This window comes from Hyla sarda, chromosome 5 (assembly GCF_029499605.1).
Source record: "Hyla sarda isolate aHylSar1 chromosome 5, aHylSar1.hap1, whole genome shotgun sequence".
Taxonomy (NCBI): Eukaryota; Metazoa; Chordata; class Amphibia; order Anura; family Hylidae; genus Hyla; species Hyla sarda.
This window is the reverse complement of record NC_079193.1, coordinates 18,777,989-18,795,297: the sequence shown is the minus strand read 5'-3', so window position 1 is coordinate 18,795,297 and position 17,309 is coordinate 18,777,989. Positions and strand designations below refer to the sequence as shown.

Here is a 17,309-nt window from a genome sequence, read left to right as displayed (position 1 = left end):
CCTGTGCTAGCATTTCTCCTGCGGTGTATATAGTAGTATATAGCAGTGTATACGGATACTGGAAGCCTGTGCTAGCATTTCTCCTGCGGTGTATATAGTAGTATATAGCAGTGTATACGAATACTGGAAGCCTGTGCTAGCATTTCTCCTGCGGTGTATATAGTAGTATATAGCAGTGTATACGGATACTGGAAGCCTGTGCTAGCATTTCTCCTGCGGTGTATATAGTAGTATATAGCAGTGTATACAGATGCTGGAAGCCTGTGCTAGCATTTCTCCTGCGGTGTATATAGTAGTATATAGCAGTGTATACAGATGCTGGAAGCCTGTGCTAGCATTTCTCCTGCGGTGTATATAGTATATAGCAGTATATAGAGAAGAGGGTTGCATTGACAATCCAACACAATGGGCAGCACATTGAACACATTTTATAAGTGGTCAGAAACTTGTAAATAACTCATGAAAGAATAAAGTTACATTAAAACCGAGCACATCATTGTTTTTCTTGTGAAATTCCCAATAAGTTTGATATGTCACATGACCCTCTTCCTATTGAAAAAACGATAGTTGGATTCACAATGGCCGCCATGGTCACCACCCATCTTGAAAAGTTCCCCCCCCCCCTCACATATACTAATGTGCCACAAACAGGAAGTTAATATCCCCAACCATTCCCATTTTATTAAGGTGTCTCCATAGAAATGGCCCACCCTGTACTGACAGCATAGGAGTAAGGAGGCATACTGAAACGAGTAACGCATGATTGTGGGATCAGACTACACAGGGTTTGTTTGTAGTCTGTCACCATGGAGACACAGGGAGGGGGAAAAAAAAGAAAAAAAAGATGGCATGCAGCATTCCAACGCCTTCATAGACCTGCTTGTCTGGTACTTTGCATCTCGCTGCCGCTCCTTTGTCTGTCATGCATTTTGGGTGATATAGTGTTTACACCAGGGAACATTAAATTGTAAAATGCTCTATGTGCCTGGATGCAGTAGGTTTATAAGATTTCGGTTAAAGGGGTATTCCGGGCAAAAACATTTTATCCCCTATCCAAAGGATGGGGGATAATATGTCTGATTGCGGGAGGGCCCGCTGCTGAGACACACCACGCCCCCTCCATTCATGTCTATGGGAGGGGGCGTGACACCCCCTCCCATAGACATGAATGGAGGGGGCGTGGCGTGACGTCACGTCCCCAGTCCCGGAAACCCGGAGGTTTCCGAAACTGGAGATTCAGCACCCTGCAGGGAGATAGCGGGGGTCTCAGCAGCGGGCCACCCCGCGATCAGACATCTTATCCCCTTATCCTTTGGATAGGGGATAAAATGTTTTTGCCCGGAATACCCCTTTAAGCTTACAGGTATGTATGAGCTCAGCACTAAATGATTCCAGGTATCGGACAGGACAAGTTTGGATGCAGCTTTGGCTGTGATTGGAGTATAGCGCGCAATACGGCCATTGATGGTGCCTTGCTTCTTCCTTTCAGTATATCAGTGTTTCCAAACCAGGATGCCTCCAGTCGTTGGCTGTCTGGGCATGCTGGGAGTTGTAGTAACGTCTGAAAACTTTAACAGGGGGGATTTATTAGCTGGTCTACGCCTGTTAAATCGCACGTGCTGTACATTTGTTTTTATTTTTTATTTTTTTTTATTTATTTGCCCATTGACCTACTCCAAAGTTATTGTCCAATTTTAAGCGTGTCCTTTTTCTTGCTCCCTTACATTGGGCACAGTTTGCACATGCACCGACTTATAGCAAAAATAATTAAAATTTAGCACCAAAAATAAAGAAATGCGCAAAAGTACTTCAGTGACCGCTGGCGTATAAATGTGTGGGAGTTTATTTACACTATCCCGGGGGCCTTTCTGTCACAAATTTATCAATTGACGTGTGTCACATTCCAATAATTTTATTTATTTTTGGCGCAGCAGCTAGATAAACCACACATTTGCGCAGCAGGTTTTGCATGCCGCAGTGACAAATTCAGTCACCGTTTTTCGGGCAGTTTGTGACATCTCACGAGAAAAGTTGCCGTTATCTCCAACTTTTTTTTTTTTTTGCAGTAAATGTTATTCCAGGTCAGAATCTATTAAAATCCAGAACAACCCCAATGTGTCATCTCCAATAAGAGAGCTGCGCAGCCTGAATAAAAGCACAGTTTGAAAATTACTATGTGTCATAACGCGCCCACGCCCGTAGATTTACACTTCTCGCTACTTACTTGACGCCCACTCTCCGTAACCTAGACATTGGCTTTGTTCTGGTGGGCTTAATTGCAAAGAGCATGTGCGCGTCTTCAGCGTGTCACGTCAGCGTCTCCGGACAGGCTTTATGGAGTCTCTGTTGTGAGGGGCGGCTATTATCGTTTTACCAGGCTCCGTTTATACTGTATGTGGAACTGGTTAAAGGGGGTTATCCAGGGAAAAAAACTTTTTATTTAAATATATATATATATAATCAACTGGCTCCAGAAAGTTAAACAGATTTGTAAATTACTTCTATTGAAAAATCTTAATCCTTTCAGTACTTATGAGCTGCTGAAGTTGAGTTGTTCTTTTCTGTCTAAGTGCTCTCTGAGGACACGTGTCTCGGGAACTGTCGAGATTAGAAGCAAATCCCCATAGCAAACCTCTTCTACTCTGTGCAGTTCCCGAGACAAGCAGAGATGTCAGCAGAGAGGACTGTTGCCAGACAGTAAAGAACAACTCAACTTCAGCAGCTGATAATTATTGGAAGGAGTAAGATTTTTTTAATAGAAGTAATTTACAAATCTGTTTAACTTTCTGGAGCCAGTTGACATAAAGAAAAAAAAAGGTTTTTCCGTGGAATACCCCTTTTAACACCTTAAGGACGTACTGGTACGTCCTGAGTCCTTTCCCTTTCTATAACGCGGGGCCATGACGTGGCACCGCGTCATAGCGGGTTTGGCCCGGCCTCTAACAACGGCCAGGACCCGTGGCTAATAGCGCGCTGCAGTAATCGCAGTGCCGCGTGCTATTAACCCTTTAGACACGGCGTTCAAAGTTGAACGCTGTGTCTAAAGTCAAAGTGAAACCATGCCGGTTAGCTCAGGGAGCTGTTCGGGATCGCTGCAGTGAAATCGCGGCGTCCCGAACAGCTGCAGGACACGAGGAGGGTCTCCTACTTGTCGCCTCGCTGTCCGATCGCCGAATGACTGCTCAGTGCGTGAGATCCAGGCATGAGCAGTCAAGCGGCAGAATCATCGATCACTGGTTTCCTATGAGAAACCAGTGATCAATGTAAAAGATCAGTGTGTGCAGTGTTATAGGTCCCTATGGGATAACAATTATCAGTATAAGAGATCAGTGTGTGCAGTGTTATAGGTCCCTATGGGATAACAGTGATCAGTATACGAGATCAGTGTGTGCAGTGTTATAGGTCCCTATGGGATAACAATGATCAGTATACGAGATCAGTGTGTGCAGTGTTATAGGTCCCTATGGGATAACAATGATCAGTATAAGAGATCAGTGTGTGCAGTGTTATAGGTCCCTATGGGATAACAATGATCAGTATAAGAGATCAGTGTGTGCAGTGTTATAGGTCCCTATGGGAGCTAAAACACTGCAAAAAAAAGTGAATAAAGAGCATTTAACACCTCCCCTATTAAAAGTTTGAATCACCCCCCCTTTTCCCATAAAAAAAGTGTAAATAAAAATAAACATATATGGTATCGCCACGTGCGGAAATGTCCGAATTATAAAAATATCGTTAATTAAACCGCACTGTCAATGGCGTATGCGCAAAAAAATCCAAAGTCCAAAATGGTGTATTTTTGGTCACTTTTTATATCATGAAAAAATGAATAAAAAGCGATCAATAAATCCTATCAATGCAAAAATTGTACCACTAAAAACTTCAGATCACGGCGCAAAAAATGAGCCCTCATACCGACCCATACGCGGTAAAATAAAAAAGTTATAGGGGTCAGAAGATCACAATTTTAAACATATAAATTTTCGTGCATGTAGTTATGATTTTTTTTCAGAAGTGCGACAATATCCAACCTATATAAGTAGGGGATCATTTTAATCGTATGAACCTACAGAATAAAGATAAGGTGTCATTTTTACCGAAAAATGTACTGTGTAGCAACAGAAGCCCCCAAAAATTACAGAATGGCGTTTTATTTTTCAATTTTGTCTCACAATGATTTTTTTTTTTCGTTTCGCCATAGATTTTTGGGTAAAATGACTGTCACTGCAAAGTAGAATTGGTGGCACAAAAAATAAGCCATAATATGGATTTTTAGGTGCAAAATTGAAAGGGTTATGATTTTTTTTTAAAGTTAAGGAGGAAAAAAACGAAAGTGCAAAAACTGAAAACCCCCTGGTCCTTAAGGGGTTAAGGAATGTTCAGTCAGAGTCCTGTAGTAAACTTTACCAAAGTAGCATAAAAACTTACATCCTCCCCAGTCTGCTATCACTTTACCCAGTAATCCAAAAAACGTAGGTGAGAGGGCTCCATAGTGTAATTCACACGGTAAATGCACAGTAGTAAAGTGTAATCGTCTGCCGCCCTCCGGCTGGAGTACAATTGTAGATGTGGTAGGCTTCATCAGAAAGAGCCGGCTCAACGTGGTACTAACGAAACTCTGGTACGCACAGCAAGGTTAAATGAAACACAGCTTTAATACCAGGATGCAACGCGTTTCGCTGCGCATGCGCAGCGAAACTCGTTGCATCCTGGTATTAAAGCTGTGTTTCATTTATCCTTGCTGTGCGTACCAGAGTTTCGTCAGCGCCTCCTTGAGCCGGCTTTCTGCTGAAGCCTACCCCATCTACAACTCTACCAGTAGTCACAGCAGGCCCAGCATTTCCCTATAGATCCCAACATCCCATCCCATCCAACATCCCATCATTCTCAGTGAGATCTCCCACCACCTTCAAGATACTTTTACCTAGGGATGTCCCGATACAAGGTTTGGTACAATACTTCTTTACAAGTACTCACTGATACCAATTACTAGTTCTTCCGTGACTCTGAGGCTTGAGGCATAAGTCGAACATGAAGCCCTCACTGACACTCATAATTAACACATGCCCCCAATAGTTAGGTAGGGAATCCTCCCGCTATTAGGTAGGAGCCCCAGTAGTTAGGTAGGGAATCCTCCCGCTATTAGGTAGGAGCCCCAGTAGTTAGGTAGGGAATCCTCCCGCTATTAGGTAGGAGCCCCTGTAGTTAGGAAATCCTCCCGCTATTAGGTAGGAGCCCCAGTAGTTGGGAAATCCTCCCGCTATTAGGTAGGAGCCCCTGTAGTTAGGTAGGGAATCTTCCTGCTATTAGGTAGGAGCCCCAGTAGCTAGGTAGGGAATCCTCCCACTATTAGGTAGGAGCCCCAGTAGCTAGGTAGGGAATCCTCCCGCTATTAGGTAGGAGCCCCATTAGGTAGGCAGGGAATGCTCCCCCCCTATTAGGTAGGAGCCCCAGTAGGTAGGTAGGGAATCCCACTATAAGGTTGAACCTCCCCAGTAGTTAGGTAGGGAATTCCCCTATTAGGAAGAAGCCTCCCCTATTAGGTAGAAGTCCTTGGTAGCTAGGAATTATTCCCTCAATTAGGTAGAAGCCCCCAGTATTTATATAGTTAATTCTTTCACTATTAGGTTGAAACCCCAGTAAGTAGGTAGGAACCCTCCCCTATTAGGTTGAAACCCCCAGCAGTTAGGTAGGGAATTCCCACTTCCACCCCTCCAAACCCCCCCCCCCCCCCCTAATTAGGTAGAAGTCCCCAGTAGGAAGGCTTTGAAACACTATAACCTCCAGTGATGCTGGGAGTTGTAGTTTTGAAACAGCTGGAGGCACGCTGTTTGGAAAACCCTGCCTTATGGACTGGTGAGACATTTGTATATGTGTGTCGGATTAGATGTTTTATCCCTGTAAAACGAGGCAATTGTTGATGAACACCTAGCTTTCCTAGGAACAGACGAGCCTAATGATTTTCTAGCAATGAGAGATGGACAAGCGCCCATCCTGGACCGCGCAGCGGCTGCTAATTGTGGAAATCTCGAGGGCGTCTGGTGGAAGCCGACATCCTTCTCTATAAAGCCAATGTATTTTTTTCTTTTTCCCGTGCAGCGCAGGAATGTGCCAAATGTGTTCCCAGAGCAATATTATGAAGTGCTGGCACGTCTGCACGCTGCCTAGAATACGCCCACAGCGAGGGATTCTAGAATAGTCAGCTGGTGGGGACAGATCCGTGGCCAAAATGGCTTCGTTTTTATGGAACATAGTGGAGTAAGAGACATAAAGTTGGCTGCTATAAGTATAGTCCTCAATTATAGTATGTGTATGGACAAGATCAGTGCAACACAGCAGAAGGAAAGTATAATACAGGATATAACTCAGGATCAGTACAGGATAAGTAATGTAATGTATGTACACAGTGACCTCACCAGCAGAATAGTGAGTACAGCTCTGGAGTATAATACAGGATATAACTCAGGATCAGTACAGGATAAGTAATGTAATGTATGTACACAGTGACCTCACCAGCAGAATAGTGAGTACAGCTCTGGAGTATAATACAGGATATAACTCAGGATCAGTACAGGATAAGTAATGTAATGTATGTACACAGTGACCTCACCAGCAGAATAGTGAGTACAGCTCTGGAGTATAATACAGGATATAACTCAGGATCAGTACAGGATAAGTAATGTAATGTATGTACACAGTGACCTCACCAGCAGAATAGTGAGTACAGCTCTGGAGTATAATACAGGATATAACTCAGGATCAGTACAGGATAAGTAATGTAATGTATGTACACAGTGACCTCACCAGCAGAATAGTGAGTACAGCTCTGGAGTATAATACAGGATATAACCCAGGATCAGTACAGGATAAGTAATGTAATGTATGTACACAGTGACCCCACCAGCAGAATAGTGAGTGCAGCTCTGGGGTATAATACAGGATATAACTCGGCATCAGTACAGGATAAGTAATGTAATGTATGTACACACTGACCTCACCAGCAGAATAGTGAGTACAGATACAGGATATAATACAGGATATAACTCAGGATCAGTACAGGATAAGTAATGTTCATTATAAGTATATATAAGCTGTTGAACCTGCACTTTTCGTACATGTTTTGTTTGTATCCTTGTCCGTCCCTGCACTGATCGTAATTGGTTTCCAGCTCTCTTCTGGTGCCAGTTCCATTCCGGTGCTAGATCACACCTGGTTGGGGAGTGCGTGTGGCAGAGGTTGGAGTTCTGTCATTTTCCCCAGATATCAGGGACATCGGTTGTATTGCACTTTTTGGGTCGGGTCGTTCTCTTCTGACATATCGGCTGATAATATAGTTAATAAGAAATGTGCATCCAGCAGCCTGTATGGAGCAGATACATGACTTGGGTTCAGTATGTGCACTGCTTCCTTAGAGCAGTGTTCCTCCAGCTGTTGCAAAACTACAACTCCCAGCATGCCTGGACAACCATTAGCTGTCCGGGCATGCTGGGAGTTGTAGATTTGCAACAGCTGGAGGCACACTGTTTGGGAAATGACAGCCTTAGAGGCTGCTGGAGGAATATGGATGAGCACTTTTTTTAATTTTTTTTGTGTAAACTTTTTGTTGTCTCTACAGATCGCCAAGCTGCGACAACAACTCCAGCGAACCAAGAACAGTAGTCGACATATCAGGGAGAAGGACAGTTCATCGCCCCTCCAGGGAAATCATATAGCAATCAGTCATACTCAGGTGAGCCGTAATGCCCTGATATAAAGGGCTCGCTATACAGAGTAATGTGCACCACGTACCCAACATAATAGATCTGCCATCTCACACGTGTGGGACAGCAGGTACGTGTCACAGTAACATCTACAAGACCAGGACACGTGGTTTCTATTAGAACATCGTCTATCGCATTGCCCCTGGCTTGTCTTCTTCCCATAATGCATCCTGGTGCCATCGCTTTCCTAGGTAAGTGACGCATACGTACCCGGCCATCCACATGATGGTCATCCATCAGACCAGGCTCCTTCTTCCATTGCTCCAGTTCTCATGCTTAGGTTCCTGTTGTAGAACCTTTTGGTGGTAGACAAAGGTTAGCATGGGCACTTTGATTGGTCTGCAGTGACACTGCCCCATATACTGAAAGTGCAATGTCCTGTGTGATCTGACAACGTTCCATCATAGCTGTTCTGTAGGCTCAGACCACAGGTTAGCCTTCACCACCTCACACACATTAGTGTGCCTTTGGTGGCCATGGCCTTTGGTGGCCATTACTCTGTCCATCCTAGGCCCCCATGACCTGGTCACCGGTTGTCCATCCTCTGCCCCCATGATCCTGTCGCTGCTTGGCCATCCTAGGCCCCCATGATCCTGTCGCTGCTTGGCCATCCTAGGCCCCCATGATCCTGTCGCTGCTTGGCCATCCTAGGCCCCCATGATCCTGTCGCTGCTTGGCCATCCTAGGCCCCCATGATCCTGTCGCTGCTTGGCCATCCTAGGCCCCCATGATCCTGTCGCTGCTTGGCCATCCTAGGCCCCCATGATCCTGTCGCTGCTTGGCCATCCTAGGCCCCCATGATCCTGTCAGATGCTTGGCCATCCTAGGCCCCCATGATCCTGTCGCTGCTTGGCCATCCTAGGCCCCCATGATCCTGTCGCTGCTTGGCCATCCTAGGCCCCCATGATCCTGTCGCTGCTTTGCCATCCTAGGCCCCCATGATCCTGTCGCTGCTTGGCCATCCTAGGCCCCCATGATCCTGTCGCTGCTTGGCCATCCTAGGCCCCCATGATCCTGTCGCTGCTTGGCCATCCTAGGCCCCCATGATCCTGTCGCTGCTTGGCCATCCTAGGCCCCCATGATCCTGTCGCTGCTTGGCCATCCTAGGCCCCCATGATCCTGTCGCTGCTTGGCCATCCTAGGCCCCCATGATCCTGTCGCTGCTTGGCCATCCTAGGCCCCCATGATCCTGTCGCTGCTTGGCCATCCTAGGCCCCCATGATCCTGTCGCTGCTTGGCCATCCTAGGCCCCCATGATCCTGTCGCTGCTTGGCCATCCTAGGCCCCCATGATCCTGTCGCTGCTTGGCCATCCTAGGCCCCCATGATCCTGTCGCTGCTTGGCCATCCTAGGCCCCCATGATCCTGTCGCTGCTGGGCCATCCTAGGCCCCATGACCCTGTCCCTGCTTGTCCATCCTTGGTCACATGATCTGTCCGCGCTTGTCCATCCTTGGTCACCGTGACCCTTTCCCTGCATGTCCATCCTTGGGCCCCCATAACCCTGTCGCCACGTGTCCATCCTTCGCCCCCATGATCCTGACCCCTGCTTGTCCATCCTTGTCCGCCATGACCCTGTCTCCCGCTTGTCCATCCTTAGTCCCCATGACCCTGTCGCCTGCTTGTCCATCCTTAGTCCCCATGACCCTGTCGCCTGCTTGTCCATCCTTAGTCCCCATGACCCTGTCGCCTGCTTGTCCATCCTTGGCCGCCATGACGCTGTCGCCTACTTGTCCATCCTTGGCCGCCATGACCCTGTCGCCTACTTGTCCATCCTTAGTCCCCATGACCCTGTCGCCTGCTTGTCCATCCTTAGTCCCCATGACCCTGTCGCCTGCTTGTCCATCCTTAGTCCCCATGACCCTGTCGCCTGCTTGTCCATCCTTGGCCGCCATGACCCTGTCCCCTGCTTGTCCATCCTTAGTCCCCATGACCCTGTCGCCTGCTTGTCCATCCTTGGCCGTCATGATCCTGTCCCCCGCTTGTCCATCCTTGGCTGCCATGATCCTGACCCCTGCTAGTCCATCCTTGGCCGCCATGACCCTGTCCCCTACTTGTCCATCCTTGGCCGCCATGACCCTGTCCCCTGCTTGTCCATCCTTGGACACTTTTGGGCGGTACTCTCCACTATGCCCTAGTAACACACAACAAGACCGCTCATTCTGGAGATGCTCTGACCCAGACGTCTACACTTCTCTTCGGCCCTGGTCACATTTGCTCAGTCCCTTACACCTGCCAATTTTTCCTGCAACCAATTTCAAGAACTGACCTGTGACTTTTCCCTAATATATCCCAACCCCTGACGGTCACCAGATAACTTGTTGTTCACGTTGCCTGGTTTTAATGTTCTGGCTGATATACATTCAGCATAAGGACATGAATAATGTATTTTCTTCCAGACTCCATCCTCCTCATCCTGCTGGCTATGAATAATGTAGGAATAATTTCCAGGAGAAGGGGGGTGGGTTATGTGTATGGAAACATTGGGTCTGAATGAACACACTTGGTAACTCTCCTAAGTAAGCCGTGCCTGGCATTTTTAGCCTGTCATCACCCCACCCTTCCTTCCCCTGCTGCGGCTGATCTTACACTGGTATAATGCATAATAATAGTCCAGCTTCTCCATGATTTTCTCAGTGGTGATCGGCATTTCCTCACTTAATCCTTGGCCATATCTGTGTGTCATTCCTCTTATGTTTTGGGGGAGAACAAAGATTCCAAGCAGCTCTTGCGTCACCGTGTCAAGGTAGTTTTTTCTTTTTATAGTCAGTGTTTTAGTCCAATTAGAAGTCTTAGACCATGACTGGGAATGTAGAAGTAACCCTTCGGCTGTTAAAAAGACTCTCTGCACGAGAAGTAACCTTTTAAAAGGGGTACTCCGGGGGGGGGGGGGGGGGGGGGGAAATAGAAATCAGCTGTGTCCAAAAGTTTATATAGATTTGTAAATGAGTTCTATTTAAAAACCTTAACCCTTCCAGTATTTGTCAGCTGCTGTATGCTCCAGAGGAAGTTGTGTAGTTCTTTCTATTCTGAACACAGTCCTCTCTGCTGACACCTGTCCTTGTCAGGAACTGTCGAGAGCAGGAGCAAATCACCATAGCAAGCCTCTGCTGCTCTGGATAGTTCCTGACATGGACAGAGGTGTCAGCAGAGAGCACTGTGGTCAGACTGGAAAGAACTACACAACTTCCTCTGTAGTTTTTATCAATTGGTGCCAGAAAGTTGAACAGATTTGTAAATTACTAATCCTTCAGATACTTATCAGCTGCTGTATGCTCCACAGAAAGTTTTTTCTCTTTTTTTGAATTTCCTTTCTGTCTGACCACAGTTCTCTCTGTCTGCTGACGCCTCTGTCCATGTTAGGAATTGTCCAGAGCAGGATAGGTTTGGAATGGGGATTTGCTCCTACTCTGGACAGTTCCTGGCACAAACAGAGGTGTCAGCAGAGAGCACTGTGGTCAGACTGGAAAGAACTACACCACTTCCTCTGTAGTATACAGCAGCTAAGTACTGAAGGAATTCAGATTAAGAAGAAGTAATTTACAATTGCAATTTTTAAATTGACATAAGTTACAATTCTGTATAACTTTCTGGCACTAGTTGATTAAAAATGTATTTATTTATTTTGTCTTTTCCAGAGTACCTCTTTAAAGAGGAGGTCTGGCTACCTGGTTGGGGAACAGTGTGCTGTTGTGTGATCAAAAATACACAGATCGTCCATTTCAGCTGTTCAGAGGTGCAGGGTATACTTGTAAGCTGTGACGTGACGTCACAGTATGCGATAGCAGTGAGCTCCCTGTCTCGGAGTGTCAGCACGGGGGCAGAGATAAGGAGGGGGCTGGTTTTAAGGCCCATTGAGGCTGCCTCATAAATTAATAAAGCTAATAAGATTTAAAACAAGCCCCCTCTTTCATATTACTGTTCCCGTGCTGACACTCCGAGACAGGGAGCTCACTGTTATCCGATGCTGTGACGGCACGTCACAGCTTACAGGGAGATCCTGCATTTCTAAACAGCTGAAATAGATGATCTAATCATTTTTGATTATATAGTTTTATTATTTGTTGCTTTATTACACATTTAGACACCATACACTGGGTTTTGTCACACATTTTAAGGTTTCTTTATATAAGGTCCAGACTTTCATGTTCATGTAAGGATTCTTTTTTTTATTTGTTTTTATTTTTTATTTTTTTTATATAGGCTTCTTCATCCAGATCCATCCCCGTGCCCACAGCAAGTATCCTGGTACCAAAATCCACAGGCTCCAGAATTTCCTGTAATGTTGAAGGGATAAGTCCTGAGCTTGAAAAAGTCTTTATAAAAGAAACAAGTGAGAAGGATGGAGTCAAGGTATTGTCCATATACATGGCCACTGATGGATTATCAGAGAAATTCTTGGTTTATCTCTTGGTCGTAGTTTCCCAACCAGGGTGCCTCCAGCTGTTGCAAAACTACAACTCTCAGCATGCCCGGACAGCCAAAGGCTGTCCGGGCATGCTGGGAGTTGTAGTTTTGCAACAGCTGGAGGCACCCTGGTTGGGAAACACTGCTCTAGGTGCTATGTGATATTTTTTAGCGCTTCAGGGTCAACTTTGAACACTACTTCATGGTAGATATTTTTTCCTTATATTTAGACGTTGAGTAAACGAAAATATTGATTGCCTTATCTTCTGTAAATGCAAAGTTGCGTCATGTAAAAATTATTTTCTACACAGATCCATTCACAAATTCTACAGTACAAAACTCTCAGTATGACGTGCTTGTTCTATAATACAGGATCAGTACAGGATAAGTAGTGTAATGTATATACACAGTGACCTCACCAGCAGAATAGTGAGTACAGGTCTGGAGTATAATACAGGATATAACTCAGGATCAGTACAGGATAAGTAATGTAATGTATGTACACAGTGATCTCACCAGCAGAATAGTGAGTACAGCTCTGGAGTATAATACAGGATATAACTCGGGATCAGTACAGGATAAGTAATGTAATGTATGTACACAGTGATCTCACCAGCAGAATAGTGAGTACAGCTCTGGAGTATAATACAGGATCTAACTCAGGATCAGTACAGGTTAAGTAATGTAATGTATGTACACAGTGACCCCACCAGCAGAATAGTGAGTACAGCTCTGGGGTATAATACAGGATATAACTCAGGATCAGTACAGGATAAGTAATGTAATGTATGTACACAGTGACCTCACCAGCAGTATAGTGAGTACAGCTCTGGAGTATAATACAGGATATAACTCAGGATCAGTACAGGATAAGTAATGTAATGTATGTACATAGTGACCCCACCAGCAGAATAGTGAGTACAGCTCTGGAGTATAATACAGGATATAACTCAGGATCAGTAATGTAATGTATGTACACAGTGACCTCACCAGCAGAATAGTGAGTACAGCTCTGGGGTATAATACAGGATATAACTCAGGATCAGTACAGGATAAGTAATGTAATGTATGTACACACTGACCTCACCAGCAGAATAGTGAGTACAGCTCTGGAGTATAATACAGAATATAACACAGGATCAGTACAGGATAAGTAATGTAATGTATGTACACAGTGACCTCACCAGCAGTATAGTGAGTACAGCTCTGGAGTATAATACAGGATCTAACTCAGGATCAGTACAGGATAAGTAATGTATGTACACAGTGACCTCACCAGCAGAATAGTGAGTACAGCTCTGGAGTATAATACAGGATATAACTCAGGATCAGTACAGGATAAGTAATGTAATGTATGTACACAGTGACCTCACCAGCAGAATAGTGAGTACAGCTCTGGAGTATAATACAGGATATAACTCAGGATCAGTACAGGATAAGTAATGTAATGTATGTACACAGTGACCTCACCAGCAGAATAGTGAGTACAGCTATGGAGTATAATACAGGATATAACTCAGGATCAGTACAGGATAAGTAATGTAGGATTTAAATATACGCTTTGAAATGGTGTTAAAAGATGAACCTGCATATTATTTATTATTATTAATCCGCACTTTTAATTTAAAATTTTCAAGTATTTATTTTGTTTGTATCCTTGTCCGTCCCTGCACTGATCGTAATTGGTTTCCAGCTCTCTTCTGGTGCCAGTTCCATTCCGGTGCTAGATCACACCTGGTTGGGGAGTGCGTGTGGCAGAGGTTGGAGTTCTGTCATTTTCCCCAGATATCAGGGACATCGGTTGTATTGCACATTTTGGGTTGAGTCTTCCTCTTCTGACATAGCGGCAAATTATATACTGAGGATTTGAATAAGAATAATTAAAATAACAATAGTAATACAATTAATAGTGATGGTGATAAAAAATAACAAATATTATAATAGCAAATAATATAAATTAATATTTTTTTTTTATTTTTTATCAATGTTATTTATTATTTCCGATGACCTTTAAGGAACAAATAAATTGGGTTTTCTGTGTGCACGGCTTCCTTAGAGCGGTGTTTTCCTCCAGCAGTTGCAAAATTACAACTCCCAGCCATTGGCTGTCCAGGCATGTTGAGAGTTATAGTTTTGAAACAGCTGGAGGCACACTGATGGGGAAAACACTGCCTTAGAGGCAGCTTATGGGATGTGGATTAGAACTTTGTAAGTCACTAATACAGTATGTAACGTTCCGCCATGTTGTGCACCTCTCAGAGATCCTTGTTTAGCTGCAATAGCTTTCTAAATATGGCTCCTCTCACATGGACTCCACGTTCCTGATCGGGGATTTTTCTCTTGGGTTTTAGTGTAGGAGTTTTCCTTTCTGCAATAAATTGTGTGCGTTATCTTGGTACGGGCTAAAAATACCTCCGCGGCTGCCGCACTGTTTTCCTTAATCTGTTGTGGAAGCAGAATGTTCCACATAAAGCAAACACATCTTCATATATATAACCTGCAGCTGGTTCCCTTATTTTTAGCCCTGGTTGTATCCGTTTATTATACTGCTTGTTTCACGTGGCTTCTCCATCTGGGATCACTACAGGGGATGAGCGCTACTTTATAATAATGGGGTAACGGCGAGGTCACTCAAGAGGGTGAATAAAGGAACTTTCTAAAGAGATCTAGGCCTTCACATGTATCAGGTTTAGGAGGCAGAGGTTAGTATCCAACAATATTATATTGTTAAAGGGGTACTCAGGCCCCAAGACATCTTATCCCCTATCCAAAGGATAGGGGATAAGATGTCTGATCGCGAGGGTCCCTTGCATTGAGGGGGCGGGGCGTAACGTCACACGGGGGCGGATAAATTGTCTTGGGGCCGGAGTACCCCTTTAAAGCAAACCCCCCCCCCCCCCCCCCCTCTTCTCTAGTAGAAAAATGTTGTGTCCTTCCCCTTATTGGCCCAGTAATTTAACTTCAAGCGGGGAAAAAATTGGAAGGCAGCTTTCTCTCAGTAGGCACAGCAGTTTCCCCACTTTGCTCTCCAACCCCTAACCATCCCCCCCCCCTTTTATTTTTATTTTTCTCTCTCAACTAGGCACTGAACCCCCCCCCCCCCCCCAACCACCCCCGTATTTCAAGGGGTACTCCAGTGGAAAACTTTATTTATAATATATATATATATATATATATATATATATATATATATATCTATATCTATATATCTATCTCTAGAAAGTTAAACATATTTGTGAATTCTATTTAAAAGTCTTAATCCTTCCAGTACTTATCAGCTGCTGTATACTACAGGGGAAGTTGTGTAGTTCTTTCCAGTCTGACCACATTGCTCTCTGCTGACATCTCTGTCTGTGCCAGGAACTGTCCAGAGTAGGCACCAATTGATTAAAAAAAAAAAAAAAAAGTTTCCACCCCTTTAACCCCTGAAGGACCAGGCCCATTTTGGCCTTAACCCCTTAAGGACTGGGGGTTTTTCCGTTTTTGCATTTTCGTTTTTTGCTCCTTGCCTTTAAAAAATCATAACTTTCAATTTTGCACCTAAAAATCCATATGATGGCTTATTTTTTGCGCCACCAATTCTACATTGTAATGACATCAGTCATTTTGCCCAAAAATCTACGGTGAAACGGAAAAAAAAAATCATTGTGCGACAAAATTGAAAAAAACCCCGCCGTTTTGTAACTTTTGGGGGCTTCCGTTTCTACGTAGTAAATTTTTCGGAAAAAATGACACCTTCTCTTTATTCTGTAGGTCCATACGGTTAAAATGATCCCCTACTTATATAGGTTTGATTTTGTCGCACTTCTGGAAAAAATCATAACTACATGCAGGAAAATGTATACGTTTAAAATTATCATCTTCTGACCCCTATAACTTTTATATTTTTCCGTGTATGGGGCGGTATGAGGGCTCATTTTTTGCGCCGTGATCTGAAGTTTTTAACGGTATCATTTTTGCATTGATAGGACTTATTGATCGCTTTTTATTCATTTTTGAATTATATAAAAAGTGACCAAAAATGCAGTATTTTGGACTTAGGAATTTTTTGGCGCGCACGCCATTGACCGAGCAGTTTAATTAATGATATATTTTTATCATTCGGACATTTCCGCAAGCGGTGATACCATATATGTTTATTTTTATTTACACTGTGTTGTTTTTTTTTTTTGGAAAAGGGGGGTGATTCAAACTTTTATTAGGGGAGGAGTTAAATGATCTTCACTTTTTTTTTTCACTTTCTTTTTGCAGTGTTATAGGTCCCATAGGGACCTATAACACTGCACACACTGATCTTCATCATTGATCACTGGTTTCTCATAGGAAATCAGTGATCGACGATTCTGCCGCATGACTGCTCAGGCCTGGATCTCGGGCACTGAGCAGTCATTCGGCGATCGGACAGCGAGGAGGCAGGAAGGGGCCCTCCCGCTGTCCTGTCAGCTGTTCTGGATGCCGCGATTAGCCGCGGCTATCCCGAACAGCCCGACTGAGCTAGCGGCAACTTTCACTTTTAGCCGCGATCGGCGCTGCGCGCTATTAGAGGCGGGTCCCGACTTCACTATGACGCCGTGATATGACGCGGGTTTACGGTGTAACCCCACATTATATTAGGAGAGCAGGACCAAGGACGTACATGTATGTCCTTGGTCCTTAAGGGGTTAAAGAGGTTATCCAGGAAAAATCCTTTTTTTTTTTATTTATTTATTTATTTTTTATATCAACTGGCTCCAGAAAGTTAAACAGATTTGTAAATTACTTCTATTAAAAAATCTTAATCCTTTCAGTACTTATGAGCTTCTGAAGTTAAGGTTGTTCTTTTCTGTCTAAGTGCTCTCTGATGACACGTATCTCGGGAAACGCCCAGTTTAGAAGCAAATCCCCATAGCAAACCTCTTCTAAACTGGGCGTTACCCGAGATAGGTGTCATCAGAGAGCACTTAGACAGAAAAGAACAACCTAAACTTCAGAAGCTCATAAGTACTGAAAGGATTAAGATTTTTTTAATAGAAGTAATTTACAAATCTGTTTAACTTTCTGGAGCCAGTTGATATATAAAAAAAAAAGTTTTTTCCAGACCAATTTTATTTTTGCATTTTCGTGTTTTCCTCCTCGCCTTCTAAAAATCATAACTCTTATATTTC

The 17,309-nt window shown here is 44.2% G+C and overlaps 1 protein-coding gene across 1 annotated transcript in view; it reads left to right on the top strand.

Moving 5' to 3' along the window:
- GLCCI1 (glucocorticoid induced 1) overlaps nt 1-17,309 on the top strand; it is a 69,342-nt gene that overhangs the window by 37,447 nt on the left and 14,586 nt on the right. Inside the window, exons 4-5 of the mRNA XM_056518928.1 lie at nt 7,616-7,729; nt 11,962-12,111. Coding sequence (XP_056374903.1) covers nt 7,616-7,729; nt 11,962-12,111 — 264 coding nt within the window. The remainder of the gene's footprint in view (nt 1-7,615; nt 7,730-11,961; nt 12,112-17,309) is intronic.